Source organism: Orbicella faveolata, unplaced genomic scaffold (assembly GCF_042242905.1).
Source record: "Orbicella faveolata isolate gen_17 unplaced genomic scaffold, um_ofav_v1 contig_12, whole genome shotgun sequence".
NCBI lineage: Eukaryota > Metazoa > Cnidaria > Anthozoa > Scleractinia > Merulinidae > Orbicella > Orbicella faveolata.
In genome coordinates, this window is record NW_028301539.1 from 29,521,952 (window position 1) to 29,539,523 (window position 17,572).

At 40.3% G+C, this 17,572-nt stretch overlaps 1 protein-coding gene across 1 annotated transcript; it reads right to left on the minus strand.

Annotated features, from left to right (window-relative positions):
* Window positions 1-379: 379 nt before the first annotated feature.
* LOC110060458 (zinc finger MYND domain-containing protein 11-like) lies at window positions 380-16,894 on the minus strand. The gene is made up of 11 exons (XM_020767241.2): window positions 16,396-16,894; window positions 12,492-12,668; window positions 11,972-12,061; window positions 11,498-11,590; window positions 10,965-11,052; window positions 10,407-10,462; window positions 10,212-10,289; window positions 8,941-9,000; window positions 5,172-5,236; window positions 4,752-4,896; window positions 380-4,400 (listed from the first exon to the last, which is right to left on the minus strand). Exons 1-11 carry the CDS (start codon window positions 16,678-16,680, stop codon window positions 3,627-3,629), a joined length of 1,911 nt encoding a protein of 636 aa, XP_020622900.1. The 5' UTR covers window positions 16,681-16,894; the 3' UTR covers window positions 380-3,626.
* Between the last annotated feature and the right edge of the window lie 678 nt (window positions 16,895-17,572).

Sequence of the window (17,572 nt, forward strand, 5' to 3'; positions counted from 1 at the left end):
AAGCAAGCGCGGCCTAAACAAAGTACTCGTGCGCAAGCTACTGGGTTGGTCATAATATTGGAGGAGTGGTCATGGACCTGCCCAGAGACACCACTTCAGGCATGCTGGTGGAACAGTCCGGCACGGTTATCAACTTTTGCTTTGTTAATCAATTCGGTCAAAACAGCACTTCAAAGGTTGCTATTTCGTTGCGTTCGCCTCTTAAATACCACCAACTCCCCTACCCCATAATGGGTCCCCGTAGGAGACCAGGGGTAAAAGCAATCAGCGACGTATCAATGAGGGAGGGGCGCCACGCCCGAAGTGATTCAGAAAAATAGCCTGGCAAATCCCCTTTTCTGCAGACAAAAGAACCACAAGCATAACCCAGTAACAAATATAATTTTGTCGGCTAACTTTATTCACTGCAAACAGCAACCAATCTCTACGTATTACCCAGCTACTTGATGGCTTGGCAGGCTCCTGCAGAACTCATGCTACCACGATATCTGATGACTAACGAAGTAATCACACCATCAGTCAACCAGAACTAGTGAGACAGTGTCAAGCGAGGAAAAACGTGGAACAATAAGCCCACGGCAAGTACAAGACAGCCACTTTAGCCGTGTCACGTGTTTTCAAAGTGGGACCTGATTGGCCAAAGATGACATCAACAATGACTGGTTAAAACAAAAAGATCGCTTGTGACGTCGAACTTCGAAAATAGGACTGAAAGATATAGAGCCAAGCCCAACGCTCAAGCAGCGATTCTTACGAAGTGTATATTCATACTACCAATAATAAATACTACTTATAAATACTAAGATTTCAAAACTTAAAACTTCGCTAACTATTTCGCTGGGTGAAGCACCATGTGTATATTAGCTTACATTAAATTCAAGTCAAAATTTATGCCTAGAAACCTACACTTCCTCATACAAAAATTGTTTTAATCCAATTGCTTATTTCACTCGATAATTCTTCGTGCGAAAGGGAACCGCTGTGCCAAGTCACAAGGTTTTCGACAGTAAGCTGAGCCCGCAATTCCCGTGAGCTCAGTAAGTCTCAAGCTGACCCGACAACGTCCCGACGACCCTTATTCGGTCGTCGAACAGGAGTCGGACAGGCCTTAAACAAACGCACGGTATTTCTTATCTCTCTTCTGAATTACAGCTTTTAAAGAAATATCTGTGCAATTTCAGATAACAAACTAACTATTGTACTTTGGTATATTTGTATGAAGTTACGGCGTGTTCATGATCCTAATAACAAAAATGTACAGTGAACAGAAAATGACATCAAAGGTTGTAGATGATTCCAAGTCCTGTACCAATTCGCATTGTTTAAATGAAAAAAATAAGTTCTCTTTTTGTGGTACATCACTACTTTGTGATCTGGTGCAGGGTAACCATAGATCAATGTGTCTCCTTGCAAGAGTATGTGGCCATTTAACACTGACTTTGATTCAACTGACCTACAATAACAACAACAAGTCACCACAACCTTTGATGTCCCAAACACAGGATTGGTTTAATCACTACGAACTATACAAAGTCATTCACAACATAACAAAACTCCACAACTCAGTTCGTTTCCAGTTCATGGTAAAGTTATCAGTGTTTACAATCTGACAATTCAGGTCACTGAGACAAAAGGTTACTGATTTTTCGATGATCTGAACGCACTCTTGCAACTGAACTTGCACGGTAAAACTGACCTGCAAGGATACTAGGACAGAAAGGCTACAACAACTGTACATTTCGGTTGGATAGAAAACAATTGCTACCTATTTAGTTAACCATGTTTAATATGATCTTAAAAATACTGCATTTGTATCTGATCTTGTATCAAAATACATACGTTTTACGTTAATCGATTGCCGCCCCTACATTAGATTTTGTCATAATTTTATGGCATGCACTTACAGTACGTCGTGTTAAGAATATTTACACACATCTCTACTTTCGATGGGATCATAAAAATAGATATTTGGACATACAACGATTTCGTAGAAAAACGAAAGCTCATTATCACGGTTGCAAAAACGTTTCAGGGATCAACGGAGAGTTCTTTTCCTTTTTTTTGACACTCGGGGTTGGCACATTACTTGACACCACAACCCTATGCTTGAGAAACTATTGATAAATTTTTAATGTCAAAATGATTTCTCGTTCAAAACAAAAGGGTGCCCACAACATAACAGCTCCAACTGTCGCTGAAGGGCAAAGAATTTGATGCGCTTGCAAAACAATTTATGTACAATCCGTCTAAAAATATGGAAAATAAACTAAACTACGCACTTTCTCAGCACAGAGATGTTTGCCTAAATTTCTATGTGGGTGTTCAGAAAAGTTCTTATTTGCAACCTCACCTAAACAGGTTGACCAGCCGAGAAAGGTCTCGGGAAAACTGAAACAATACATAGTATAGTACCAATATTTACACTTGCCAATTGGAATCCTTCAACAAAAGCCATACGAATTAAAGAGAGAAAGAATGAATTATAAAGCGTCACCAAGGAAAAAAATGACATCAGTTCGCTTGAACACCAAAGTAGTTTGAATTGCGATAAAACTGTATAAATGAAAACCGGATACACAAAACAAACAAACAAAACAACATTCGTTTTATCAGTAGGTAATTAGATAATTAGATAATTAATTACATACACGACCCCCCAAGCATGTAGTGCTTAAACGACAATCGTGTTTTAAATGAAGGACTTTACATTACTTTACTTAAAAAAACATAAAAAATATTACGTAAAAGTTACCCTCGGAGGTTAAGATTCAAACTGTTTTAGACATAACTATAAGAATATTTTACAATGACTGAAAACAACCATGGGAGCCATAAATGAGCACCTGATTGGCTGAAAGTAATTTGCCATGCGGCAACCGCTGAAACGTTAAGCTCCAAGCGATTTGAGTGCAACCTTGATACAACAAACAGCGTGGCAAGACCTATTTTGAACGACTTGTAAGCTGAACTCCAATTTACTGGAAACATTTCTGCAATTTCCTTCACAGATGTTAATGGGTCTCGCACAGGGAATCGCTGTGACAGCTGCGAAGGAGAGACCCAGGGCCTCCACTAATTAGAAGCTAACGCTATCGATTGGTAGTGTGTTTTTAACACGAAAGTTTGGTAAGTAGTGTTAGCTGGGCATGTCAGCGTTCAGGGTTTGGCGTTATAGTGGACGACTATCTGATGATGACAGACAAGATAAGTTGCCGCAAAGTCACGAATTAGATATTTAGTTATCGATAACTTTCTGTTATCCAGAACTAAAAATAGCTGTCATCAACTAATTCCCTTGTCTGTTGAGGTCCTGGTTCCTTCTTTCTGGGACCGAAATTCGGCGTTCGCTATAAGCGTGCCTCGATCATCGATGTTAATGAAGTTTACTGGTTATATCGGGGTTGCACTAGGTTGCAAAATTTAGTACTCGATTTAACTCAAAAAGATTAGTCAGTGTGAACAGGCTCTAAGGCATGAAATAACCGCTGTACAAACAAACCATGTTACATCGCCATTATCACAAATAAAGCGATTTACTGCAACTCCCAGAATTCCCCGCGCATAACCATGGTAACGTCTGACGCGAAACTGTCGAGACAGTGGTCCATGAAACCGACTTTGTGACGTCACGACCGCGTCATAGGGCCATCTCTGTTGCAGTTACACGCGACCCTCAGGCAATGGAACCTGTGCGTGCACCAGTGAGTCTTCTGACACTCCAAAGTACAATAACTTGTGTTCCAACAACACGGATAAAAAGCCTCCGCCCGACAATTAGCGCACCATTGTTTCTTCTTGGCCAGGCTCACTGCCTCCTGCACCGATTTCTCAGCCTCCTCCTTGGCCATCTGCAGCGCTTTCTGTGTATGTCTTTCTCTGTCCTGTTTACATTTCTCCACCGCTTTCTTCACTGCCTCGTCCGTGATCCGCTCTCGCTCCAATCTTTCCTTGTTCACGGCTCTTTTCACGGCTTGCTGTATATCACGCTCACGGTTCTTTTGCGAATCTCGCGTGACTTTCTCAATGAGTTCTTTTTTCTCTTGACGCTCGCGTTCAAGCGCGTCCTGTAACATTTTAATAACACTGGACTGGTCCCTTGTCATGGACAGGTCGATAGTTGCGCTATTACTGCTGCAGTTCTCGGACGTTTCCTTTTGTTCGCTGACAGACTTGTCACGCAACACTCGTTGGTCTTGCTCCTCTTTCTTCCGTTTTACTCCTTCCACCAGCTGTTTCGCTCGCTCTCGCTCGCACTTTAGGTCTGATGTCAGCGAATCAAGCTCTTCGTTTTTTTGACGAACCTGTTCTTCTAACTGTTTTATCTTTTCTTTATCTTCCTCGTTTAACTGTACGTCGGTCTGGCATTCCTTGGTCTCAGTTTTACGACAAGGCGTCGATTCCTGAAACAGACAGACAAGTCAGTCAGTCTGTGTACGCAAACTCTCGCATCACCAGCGGTAAAATACCTCGATCTGAACGTTTAAAGGAGCTAAGTCACGGTTTACGCATCTTGAAAGATTTACCCTAAATGTTCGTCGTTTGTAATCCGTGTTAATCCTCTGCCTCCTTAACCATCCTTGTTCTGTTATAGTTTATTACTATGATAATCTCCTTTGTGTTTTTCCTAGTACACTAGAATTTTAATTTTTTTTTTAATTTAAAAGTAGTTTCATTCCTGGCCAAAATAACTTAAAATACCGTGACTGAGCTCCTTTTAAATAAACAAACCAAAATGATTGTGTAGTCCTTACCTGTTGCTTGGCGTCAGGGTATAAAAGAGCCAGCTGTCTCTGATATTCTTTCATCTCGTCATTAGCCTGGACCCACCTCTGGGATCGTTTTTTCACTTCCGGTTTGCTCGTGATTGGCATGATGTGTTTCCGGCCGACCCAGGCCCTGTTGGTAAACGTGTACTCGGACATTTCAGTATTCTATTTGTTTTGACCATTAATCATGACGAGCAACGTGATATTATAGCTAACTTCTGTAAAACGTGCACCACCCTCTCCTAACCTTTATTCACAATTCATGCCTCCATGCACCATTCATAATCTCAAGATAGTGAAAGTGCGTGAGATGGTAAAACGTGATTCGGCACACGCGTGTTTTCGCAAGAACGTGATATCGTGCGTGCGTACCATCATTTGATAACGTTAAGGAAACGAATATACCTTTGATGAGCAGCCCCAAAGAACCGCACGAGCGCTTTTGAGTTGTCTTCACTCCAGCTTAGCATCTGAAAGAGAAAGTCCAAAAATTGAACACTATATTTACTTTATTAGATTCTGGTATTTCTTGATGGCTAATGAGACCCACCCTACGTTCTCTGTTGACTACCATATGCTGTTCTCTTGACCACTTTCTGGACTTGCGATGTAAAAGGGACGTTACTGTATCCATGCAGGACCAAAAGATATTAAAACACACTTACTTATTTTATACACGACCCCACAAGCTTTTAGCTTTAAAACTCATGGTGTTGACATAAAGGCTTCCTATCCTATCCTATCCTACTTACAGCTAGAAAGCGTTACATCTAGGACCTTTACATCCATGTGAAACGGACTGAAACCACGTCAAAACAACTTTTAGACGGCAAACCCTTGTCATATTCCCCATTTTGTTTACCGTTCATATTCAGGACGGTTATTTCGGACACGGCTCAAAAAATTCATTCAGAATGTCTTTCAATAACTCAAATATTACTTGAAGTCAGGGGGGGCAAGCAGCGAGGCCTGGAACCGAGTTTCTATGATCGCCCCAGTTAAGAAATTTGGCCGAGCAAGACTAAGTACTGGTTTGTGGAAAACAAACATGGCGGACTTCCGTGAGCGCGATGCGTCAGGGGCACCCAACGGATCGTTTCGGTAAGTTATCTGTTCGGAAGGCCTTTAATCCCCTCTGATTTTCTTGAGAGAATTGGCACCTCGAACTTTCGTGATATGAGAAATTTAATGTCTGTTGTTTTCGGACTGTTGAAAATGTCGTTTTGAGTAGCGAAAAAAGGTCAGCTATCATTTTCGGAAAGGCGATAAGACCTAAGGTTTTCGGGAAATGGACAAAAAAGCCCTAATAAATTCGAGAATACTCAAGTTCCCCTAGAATATCCGAACAGATAAAATTTTTTTAGTGCAACCTAAAATTAACCTACAGAGCTTTAAAAGTACTCCAGATAGCCTAAAACAGCATCTAACAGCATTAGAGAGAAAACGGTCGTTGGGTGCCCCTGATGCGTTTGTAAAGTTTTGTAAACGTCGTGCATATTTCACGTTCAAACATCTACGAAAAAGCTTCAGTTGCCCTGCATCTAAATCTTGGACATTTGATCGAGGCATCGGTGATAAATATTCCAACGTAAACCTGTGAGCCCTCGCGAGCGGGAACTCCACAGTGTGAGCCAGATTGCATCATCATCATTTATCCGTTCTCCAAGTGGAGAATTGGGCCGTAAGCTCTCTGCCTCCAGGCTGTTCTGTCCTCCGCAGCCGATGCTGCTGCTGCCCATGTTCTTAAACCTTCCTTTTCCAGCTCCCTTTCTACAGTCCTTCTCCAAGTCTCGCGCGGTCGACCCCGTTTCCGTTTGCCTTCAGGTACCCATGTGAGAGCAATTCGTGGATGTGAGTGGTGATCCATTCTGAGGACGTGACCCAGCCACGTCCATCTCCTCCTTGCCAGATTGCAGGCATGAGCATTTTTGGGTGTCCTATCAACGGGATAAACTGAAGTATTTCTCTATTTCCGGACTCCCAGATGGCAAGGGTTGCTTTTTCTTAACAGCTTCGTGACCCTTTTTTGTTTGCACTTACTAAACTAACAGGGTTAAAGTAGGTTTCATAGTGAGTGCAGTGGGTACGGCATTTTTCTGTTACGTTACTACAAGAGGTCTGTTTCACTTTCAGGCAAAGCATCTGACATTATTTATGAAAGCGAATACTGGATAGGTCCCTCAGCAGAATTGAGAATTCATCACCATCTCTTTGTCGTTACAACACAATAGTTGCGTCATTGATTGTTTTTGTTTCTTCATAATCCTTAGACTTTTGTTTTAATATTCTTGACTTAACGGCTTAAATAATGGGTCCAATCAAGTCGTTGACATGGAGAGTGTGCAGGAAGTTTGACTTTACCACCTCATTTTGTTGCTCTTTCTGGACTAATTTTTTATGTCACCTCTCAATCAGTTTTCAAAGGGTTCATGCTCCTCTCTTGCACTAAGAATTGTCATTTGAGACAAGTACTATTAAAGACTTCTTCGTCTGACTTTATATTAGTCTGCCTTATTGTCTTATTTAGCTATCCTTCCACTACAGGAACAAGCCACTGATAATCAACACGTTGGGCCAAATCATGAGTTGATATATTAAAATCCTTACTCATCTTTTTGCTTTAGAGGAATAAAACAAATCCTTTGGTTACCGGTCATTTGATTAGCCCCTAGCCAGTTAGCCCCCAACCACAAGCCGATTAGCCCCTTACTCATGCTTAAGGAAAAAAATATATACAGTTTTTTTATTTCTGGTAGGGGGCTTATTGACTTCTGGTTGGAGTTTAAATGTTTGGGGGCTAATAGACTTGGGGGCTAAATGACTGTTACAGATCCCTGTGCTTGACGTCTTTTCTTGTTATTCTCGAAAGCCTTAAAGCCAAGTCTCAAAATTGGCCTATTTCAAATGTTGTGGAGATTCTTTTGACTCAGGTTTACCCAAGTTAAAGTTAGTAATTAATAATCTGGATGAATGACCATTTTACCTGCTTACCTCATTACTACCACTCAACTACAGGTAACATGGCCTCATTTTCCTTCCCTGGGTCTATTTCATAAATTATCTCCCTCAGCAGATGAGTATATGGCAGCCCTATTTTGATATCCAGAAGTATTACAGAGCTTTCTCCCACCACACAAATAAAACTGATGCTTATCACCAGTACAAATTATGCCAAAGCATGTGAGCAGAAGCTGCTTTCTTTATTTTCACGGGTAAATAACTTGTAAATGAAATACCTCAACCCAGTAAAGGTTCACATTGAGTCTGTCTAGCAAACAGTCCATTTTGGACATTCCCATATGCAGAAGCGGAAAAATGATTTCAAATTTGCGAGTTCACATTGGTACTGAACAGTAAGGGATGGAGGTTTCAAAACCTCCATAATTTATCACTGCATTATCGAGACACGCAAACTGGTAGCTATTTTCAATGTTGTTGACTGATCTGCAACTGCCTTCAAGTTTCATGATTAAATTAAATTACTCGAAAGAAAGTCTTCAGACTCAACACACTACAGGAAAATCATACAGTAAATGCAGTCTTTCATAAGAAAGTAAGTTACGACGGAAAAAACTTTAGACAGAAAAGCTTGTTTAATGTAGTCAATGTAAGCTCAAGTTTAAATGTACAACTCTGAACAGTTGAGAAATATCTTAAAGACTTACGTTCGGAGGCTTCGCGATATATAATGCCAGACATGAAACAGTTCGACATCGGTATTTTCCATAGAAATTTGGGAAGAATAATTGCTCGGTGTGAAGATGGAAAGTAATGAACCATGAAATTTCCACAGCAAAATAAACACTTCAGCTTCGTTTTCTTCCTGAGACGGAAAAACCTCTCCAGGCAACCAAGAATGCAACCACGCTCGCCAGGAAAATAGCCCAAAGCTGGTCCTGGATTCCCTTAGTCCTGATTGCCTCAGAGCTGTCGTTAAAAATTGCTAACAGCGAATAAAAAGTTATCGAATCGAAGGCAAACCCTGAACAAAAATGGCGGCGAAACATGTTTCGGTTACCTCGCGTTATTTTCGCGTTGTGCGCATGCTCGTTACGGTTCTCAAATGATTGACAGATTTCTTTACTGGGGCGATCATAGAAACCAGAAAAGCGGCGAGATCAAAGGTAGCTGCCAGCCCCCCCTGCTTGAAGTATACTGCAATGCGTTAACTTACTTTAGCAGGCCAAGGAGGTTCCCCTGTCATCTTTGCCCACACAAGCTCATGAGGAAAGTACTACAACAAAAGAGAATTCTGCAATGACACTTCCGCTTCTACGTACAGTCGAACCTACACTAATGGTCACCTCTCTACAGCGGCCACTTTTTTGGTTCCGGTTGACAGTCCATACATTCTCTCTAATTTTAACTTCTCTACAACAGCCACCTCTCCACGACGGCAACGGCTACTAAAAACGCGTTCTGACCACCAAAATCTCGACAACGGCCAGTTAACCCGTAACTGACGAACGGTGCATACAAATTTTCATCTTTTATTGTAAAAGGTCACCAAACTTGATTCGTCACACGCTTCGTTAGTCTCTGTTTCTGTTTAGTTTCTGTTTCATTGATGTATTTTGATTGTGTTACGTACAGTTTATATGCTAAAATAAGCATTTTTTAAGAAAAGAAATGTTTCACCCCCGAAAAAACAGGTGTAGATAAGTCATGCTACACTCATACATCCCCATAACGGCCACCTCTCGACAAAGGCCACTTTCCCCTTTCCCCAAGGTGGCCGTTGTGTAGAGGTTCGACTGTATATCAATCAATTTGGTTACTTAACGATAACGAGCCGAAAATAAGCCGGAGTACAACCCTCTTCATTCTCCTCTCATCTCTGCCTTTTTCAGTATAGATAATCACATGATTGCATGAGCCCATAGGACCCGTAGGGCTCGTGCAATTTGAAATAGCTTTGAAATAGTAGGATGACCGTCGGTTGACTTCGAGTATCTTCGTACTAACTTCTAAAATCATCGTTGTACAGTGGCATTCCGATTTTTTGAACCTCCCAGGGAAACAAAAATTGGTTCGAAAAGTCGGAGAGTTCGAGAAATCGGGGATAAAATTACAGAGTTCGACTGTGGAGACGGAAACGACTTTTGCTTCGAGTTATCGGGAGGTTCGAAAAAATGAGGGTTTGAGAAATTGGGATTCCACTGACTGTACTTTGCACTGGTGTTTCAAAATTGCACCCGTTTTTGAAATTTGCACCGGTATTACATGAAAACTGTACTCATGTTTAGCCAACCAGAATCGAGTAATGTTTTCAAGTGTATTATTAGGAGAGTAAACAGCTGTGTGCACACTACATTGGATTATGCATTTCCAGAGTTTTGATTGGCTTTGAGCCATTGGCAATCAATCATTTTGGATCCAATATGCACTTGTGGAAAAATATTAAACATATATACCTGAATAACATTTGACAACACTTCTACTTACACATGGCTTACAGAACCAATTTTTGGATCGTGTATTAGACATCAAGTAACAATCAGGGCATCGAATCATTTCTTCAAGCTAGAAAATTGAACCATAATAAAAACCAATTATTACAATATTTTATTTAAAAGGCAGCCTTATCAAACAAATAGTACTATACCAGGCATCCTTAACAGGAAAGAATTTTTCACTAACCTCTCCATCGCAGTCCTCCATGATGGCTTCAGCAAGATCCGTCATGTCATCATCATCTGCAATAAGAGAAAACACTAGAGTCGAATAGTGGCCTGAGTTTGAAAGAAAAAAAAAAGACACCAGTGGAGGAGGTCATGTCATCAATATCTCCATCTCCTGCATTAAGAGAGGAAGGAGATCACAGAACTTTGGATGTCCTGTACCCCAGTGAGCAGAAATGGAGTTAAAGCTTTGAAAACCTTGGAAATCAATGGAAATGACTGAATGAAAGGTGAATAAAGGTGGATGAGATAAACGAAATGCTCTGACTTGACTTGCCACATTTCATGGATAACATTTGACAATATTGCATACACTATAACTAGTAAGAGTGGGTTTTGGGCTGAGAGATTGTGGGAAAGGGGCAGAACAGGAGCGTGAAAAAGGGAAAAGAAGATAAAATGACTGTGTAATCAAAGGCTTGATACATTCCTGAACTGCTACATGTAAAACAAGAAGTTGTTACAAACAACGTAAATTTCAAGAAGTTAGGAATAGATTGCTGCATTTAGTGAATACCTCCAAAATAGATCATCGCATTATGGAACATCCACTGTGACTCTTCTCTAAATTCCTTTGGAGACTTGAAGGTTTTTTTATCTACCAGCTGTAAAATAAAACATCATGCCACAAAGCAGTCTGATATGCAAAACAGGTCTTGAAAATGTTAAACCTCTTAAGTTACTTGCAGGTCCCCTCCCTCAGTTCCCCTGCTTAGCATTTAGTTTGGTTGTTCCAAAAGTATTCAAGAACCTACTATTTATACTTGTCAGAAGTGACAGGTATAATGAGAACAGTGCTGGCCAATAACAGTTTCCTTTGCCAAGGCACGTCATTGTAATGAGCCAGAGTTCCACTCTTCATTCAAGAGAACTGTAGCATGAAGCAGTTGTTGCTTCATGCTACAGAATTATGCTTATAATGATAATATAATCATATGCTTTAGAAAAACACTCTCTACAGGATTATCTTCCAAAGCAGGAGGAAGTCAGTACTACATGAAGTTATGGAAGGTATAAGTTACTTTAGGGCGAACAGAAAGTGTGCCAAACCTTTTCTAATTTTTTAAGATCCATTGGTTTAAAGATGAAGTCCTCATAGTCTGGATGTTCTTCCAAGGAAATTGGCTCCAAGTATTCTTTAGCCTGTAAAACAACAGTACTCACTTAGGTGGTCTCAATTAAAATTCACAGACATTTCTGTTTGCATGACATTTATAGCTTGCAATGTGATTGGTTGCATGTTAGGCATTATAAAATGCTAGTGACATGTTCTCTTAACCTCCACTAGTTCTCCAGTAGTCGTTACCCAGCCATCTTATGGATTTCAAAGCTCTCTAAACATACAAATGAGATGAGTTGAAACAGACATTGAGGTGAAATAAAACCATAGATATTAGATTTAACAGCCAAGCACAACAGAATTAGCCAGACCAACCTCGACAAATTGTAGGTTGGAATAACTGAACTTATTAGTAACATTTTCACTGACTATAGCAGCCATGACTGTATTCGTTGTACATGTACCTTTTCTTTCATTCTTTCCAATGTAAACTTGAGAAGTTTTGCTAGCTGGTCAGGTGTCTTGTTTGACATCAACACAGGCAGCTTCTGTGGCTATAAAAACAATATTTTTCAATATTAGCAAATATGTCTTGGGCAACAGAATGCTATGTAAAAGTTAAAAATAGTTTGTCTTGTTCTGTAAAACAAAGCGTATAACTAAATATAGAAAAGCACTTCAGAGGATTAAACTAAGATGAGATGCCAGACAGAATCTGATTATACTCCAGCAGTATTAGTCTAAAATAAACACATTCATATTTACACAAATAATCTGTTTTAGACAGATAATTTTGCAGTGTTAATACCTCAACCACCTCATCCAACAAAATTCTGTGCTAATTTTACACTCACTGCTACTGGTTCAAGCTCACAAAGAATTTACTTAATTGGTGGCTTTGTTTTGAGTAATTTCAGTGCACACAAAATCCCTAACAGCAAGTGCAAAACATTCTCCTGCCCAGTATCAAGTTCTACTAATTACCTGGCAAGATGGGCATTTCCACTTCCCATTGGCCACAGTACCAGAATGCGCACATTTCCTGTGAAATACACGCGGGCAGAAATCACATGCTATAACTTCCCCTGCTTTGTGACAGTCCCAGCAGTACCAGTCATGTGTATTTGATGATAGCATTTTCTTTTGCGCTTGTACTTCATCCTATCAAAATACACAACAAAATATATATATATACTAGTTAGTGGTTTGTAAATTGGAGCTGCCAAATCACCTTACAAGTACATCATTCATAAATCATAAAGTTATTCAAAGTCCATTTTATAAACTTACCAGTGGCGGATCCAGACCTTGAGCTAAGGAGGGGGACGCAGGGGGTTTTGCTTGCCCTGCTGGCTTTTCTTCCTTCTGTGATTTTTTTTTACCCAAAATAAGGAGCCCCCGGGGCCCCCAGGGCCTCTCCCCTAGATCCACCACTGCTCACCACACTCAGAAATATTCCCTTCCCCTCCTACATCTAGGTCTAAAAATTAATTGTAACAGTGGATCTTTATGCCTCAGTGCTATGCTAAGGTGGGGATATGTGACATGATGTTACCCATTTTTCAGGCCCTTGACATTGGGGATTTTGACCAAATATTCTTCTGAAAAGTTAAATGCCCCACATATGCCCAGGGGTCCCCCCCCCCCCCCCAGCCTTAACAATGGTAGGTGCATTATTGAAGAGCATCAAAGGTGTAGCCTTAATAGTTATAACATAAACTAGCTGTACAGTACATAGCTGGAGGCAGGGGGACCTTATCATTAGTGTTTTCAAGCAATATCAAGAGGCTTCAGAATCTGTCCTATACTCTCCAGCAACACACTTAACTTTCATGCCAGTAACTTGATCTCTCCGCCCAGTATGATTTAATATATTCAATGATAGGAAACAAAAAATTTATTCTTTTTAAGGCAACTAGCTCAGCAAAAAATATTGCAACTCAAATATAAATTGCCTGGTACACATAGTACTTGAATTTAGTGAACAACCATTTGCATGATGCAAATTAAACCAAAAACTGTAAAATCCCATGTTAAAGCCCAGTGGGCGTATATAACTTCATAAGGGGTTTTGGATGGGCTTATATCCAGGGGGCATATAAGCGGAATAAAAAAAAGGTTTCGAAACGACGAAATAAATTGTCTCTGAGAAACAAATTAGAGTTCCAAAAGTAATGGCCCCCACAACTTTCAGATTCAGCAGGCAAAAGGGGCTGCTACTTACTGGTAGCCGGTACCTTCGAATGGTTAAAAAACGTTTGCACAGTAACAGTCATTTCAGACAAAGCGGAAACATAACACATGAAATTAAAAGTTCCATTTGTGTGTGTTCCTAACTACCTACATAACCAAAGCAGACTGTATAAACAAAGAAGGTCCCAAATGTTGGTGCTGAAGGGTGAAACTATTACATCGCATTTATTATTGTGATGCAACTGATTATATTACAGTGTATCATTTGAATGTACTGCCAGACAAAATAACACAACCCATAAATCATAATTTCCAGAAAAATTCAGTGAAGTTCGAAACGAAATTGCAAATAATTCTTCAAGTTGTTTAGTACGGTGGCCCACACGGGCAGTTTAAAAATATTTATCCCAGTACAAAAATATTTATGCCAATACAAAAATATTTGTCCCAGTACAAAATGAGGATATTACATGCCCACGCGTGGATACGCATTTTATCTTTAAGTGTTCAACTCGATATCTCATGAGTGATAAACATTTTTGTACTGATTTTTGTACTGGGATAAATATTCTTGTACTGGGATGTTTTTGTACTGGGATAAATATTTGTGTACTGGGAGAAATATTCTTGTACTGCCCCTGTGGGCCACTGTAGTTCAGTCCTGCAGTCAGAGTTCCCCATTTGCATTGCACTTGAGATCAGAGAGTTTCTCTTTTGGTGACTTCATCAAAGGGACGCTACTTTCAGATGGGCCATTATTTTCGGAGGAACCATTACTTTCAGGGTTCAGTAGGAAGGTAAAAAATTAACGTTACTTTCAGGGAGCCATTATTTCCGGGGGGGGGGGGGGGGTGTTACTTTTGGAATTCTAAGGTAAAACTAACATGCCATTACATTTAGAGCTATAATAACTATAGCTCTAAATGTAATGGCATGTTAGCTTTATAGGCTAATTGGGTAATTGTTACCCTATTAGCCTATAACTTTCAATTAAAAATTTTGATGTTTTTAAAGAAACGCAAAAGGAACACACTTAAATCTTATATCTGGAATAATATCTTTGCTAGCAATGATAGAGGGGTTTATATCGAGGGGGGGCATATAAATGGGGGGTGGGGGGGCTTTAACATGGGATTTTAAGGGATACCACTTGTTGAAGATGCAAGCCCCTGCACCATGTTCATGACTGACTTATTGTCAGGTAAGAAGTAATAATCTGAAAGATTCTTGCCAGGAAGATAGGAGAGTGAAGCACCCTTGTGTATAGCATTACTGACTGAATAAAAGTTGACTTTTCAAAATCAAACTGTTATGGCAAATCCAGCATTCCCAGCACACCAAGGTAACATCAACCAAATCAAATGAAAAATAACTTATTTATGACGTTAAATCCACAACAAACTTGTAATTCTCAAAGGAGCAACAAGGAAGTATTTTTTGTTGTTAAAAAGAAGTAACATAAAGACTTCTCTGTCGAAACTGGTTGAGGTTGGAAAATACACCAAAATCTTCATTGTGACATTAAAACAGGTGGGAGATGTAAATGAATATGATACTGGCTTATTAAACAATACAAGTAAAACAAAGACATTCATTGTTTCTTCATTCTAAAATGATCAGAAAGCCAAACAAGTGCTGATTAGTGCATTTATTTACCGTAACAAATGACCGTCCCCAAACACATTTAAGTTATCCTTTCTTTAGAAGTACAACCATTTTATAAGATTATAAGCCGGTTAATAAACTGCAAAGAAATGTCTGATATACCAATCTTAAGTTCGCATTGATGACTCAATATAGTCTTCCGTTGCTGTGGTTGTTCGTTAGCTCACATGTCTCATTGCGATCTGTCCTAAGTGGAACGTTCGGAAACAAAGGAAAAATATGCAAATGAACCTAACAGCCGTAACCAGTGAACAAACTAAACTGGAGCATCGAAAATTACCAAGAACAACACGCATTTGGCTATCTGATGTTAAAACCGAAAATGCCGGATGACTTCACCACATCACGCATAAGAAACATTGCGCGTTTACCATTTTAGCCGTACGATAAGGCTAACACTTGGTCATTCGGCGGCAAAATGGTTAAGTTGAGCGCAAATACAATAAATATTCATGCAAAAACTTCAATAACGTGGAACACAACAATAAGACACAAGCACAGCTCATCTGCATGATAAGTACAGTGCGGAAAGCCCAATTCACCGGAATCTTTACACATGCAATCTCTCATTGAACGACACGTACATAAAACAAATCTTCTCCGCGTTCAGTGTCGCGTTGGGAAACAAATGAGCTTATTTAAAGTCTGACCGCATGAGCGTTCTCTCAATGAAGCTTTTGTATTTTTTCATGTTATGAATATTCTTGTTTTGTTCAAATCACAATTTGCATCGTCGGGTTAGAATGTGTCGAAATCACTGAAGTGTTTCTGCCCAAACAGAACCTAAAATAGATAGATATGTGGCCACGAATGCGGTCGCTTTATAGATGCTTACCATCTCTTACCATTTTCCGACGGCACAATAAGTTAGAGATCGGCCAAGTCAACGAAACGCCCCCGCTTTAGTAAGCTTATAATACATAAACAATTAGAAGCCGTCCAAGAGGAGTTGGGGACACCACTTCCTGCGCGAATAACCTGCGCGTGTTGTCGATCATGAAGAAAAAAAATCACCAAAAAAACTACTTACATCGTCTTCGCCGTCTTTTCGAAGAATCCTGTAAGCTGTCTGAGGGATTCCCTTAGTACTACCGTGGCTAGAGGACGTGGTGACTTGAAGAATCAAGCCATCTTTAACCGCAAACTTCAACTGCTTGACTATCTCTGCTTTACTCCAATCAAATTCTTGAAGAACCGATCGTACAATCCTACCTTCGTTCGGGCACTGTTTCTGAGCGGATATTTTTACGATGGCCTCCTTTAGTGCGAGAACGTAGAAAGGATCAGAGTGCCTCCTGACGGAAAACTTTGCCATCCCAAACACACAGTCACCTTGTTTCCATACAATGTCATCGGGATATTTCGCGGGCCCTCTTCCGTCAAATACGCATGCTTTTCGAAGCCTGCACGAACGGCACGAACGAATCCACGATCTCCTTCCGATGACGTAACGGAAATACACCGGAAACTGAACCGTGGTTGTATTTGAAACCGATCACGCAATTTTTGATGCGAAAGTTGACAATATTGGCCTAACCACGCGCTTTTTCCGTTTATTCACGGAATAAAAAGAAAAAGGTTTATGCCCGTAACAAACTCTTTGAATTTGATTGTTGTAATTTTTTAGAATCTAGTTTAAATATCTACGCGACTCTTTTTTTCTTTTTCGTTGCTATAGTAACCCGCGTAGCTAGCGTGTTCGGTGGGGTTTTCGGACGTTTCGGTCGGTTTTCGCCGCGGGCTGTCGTCGTGGAAACAAATTTGTCCTTGACATATATGCGACCTTGTTTCGCAATGCTTTGAGCTGCGGAACTCGATCAGTTTTGACTCTTTTTGCTTCCTGTTCTTCAGCCCTCACTGAAAACTGGCAGCAAGAATCTACAAGAGCGGTAGCGATATTTCTAAGTATGGACGATGAGCTAACCGGCGATCAGGTGTTCTTTCGAGAAAAACAGAAAGAAGAAAAGAAAAAAGAACGTCTGATCGCAGTTTAATGATGACCCAGTGGGGTGGGGTTAAAGTAAAGGGGTAATGTGGATGGTAGTGTTCTGTACATGATGTGAGCTGCGAAAATACCAGTGAAATGAAGACGTGACCATCGCAGTTTTCCAAATGACTACATGTCTAGGCCTTTGCCGAGTTGCCTTTTGCCCGTGTCAAAACGAGTCTTCGAGCGAAACCATTCATATGAAAATGTGTTCCGACTA

Excerpts from the sequence above, each read along its gene's own strand:
- LOC110060458 (XM_020767241.2), bottom strand. The coding sequence starts at position 16,680 with ATGGCAAAGTTTTCCGTCAGGAGGCACTCTGATCCTTTCTACGTTCTC. Across the intron at positions 11,591-11,971 it reads TGGAAAGAATGAAAGAAAAG|GCTAAAGAATACTTGGAGCC; the intron begins GTACATGTACAA and ends GTTGTTTTACAG. Across the intron at positions 10,463-10,964 it reads TGCGATGATCTATTTTGGAG|ATGATGATGACATGACGGAT; the intron begins GTATTCACTAAA and ends CTCTTATTGCAG.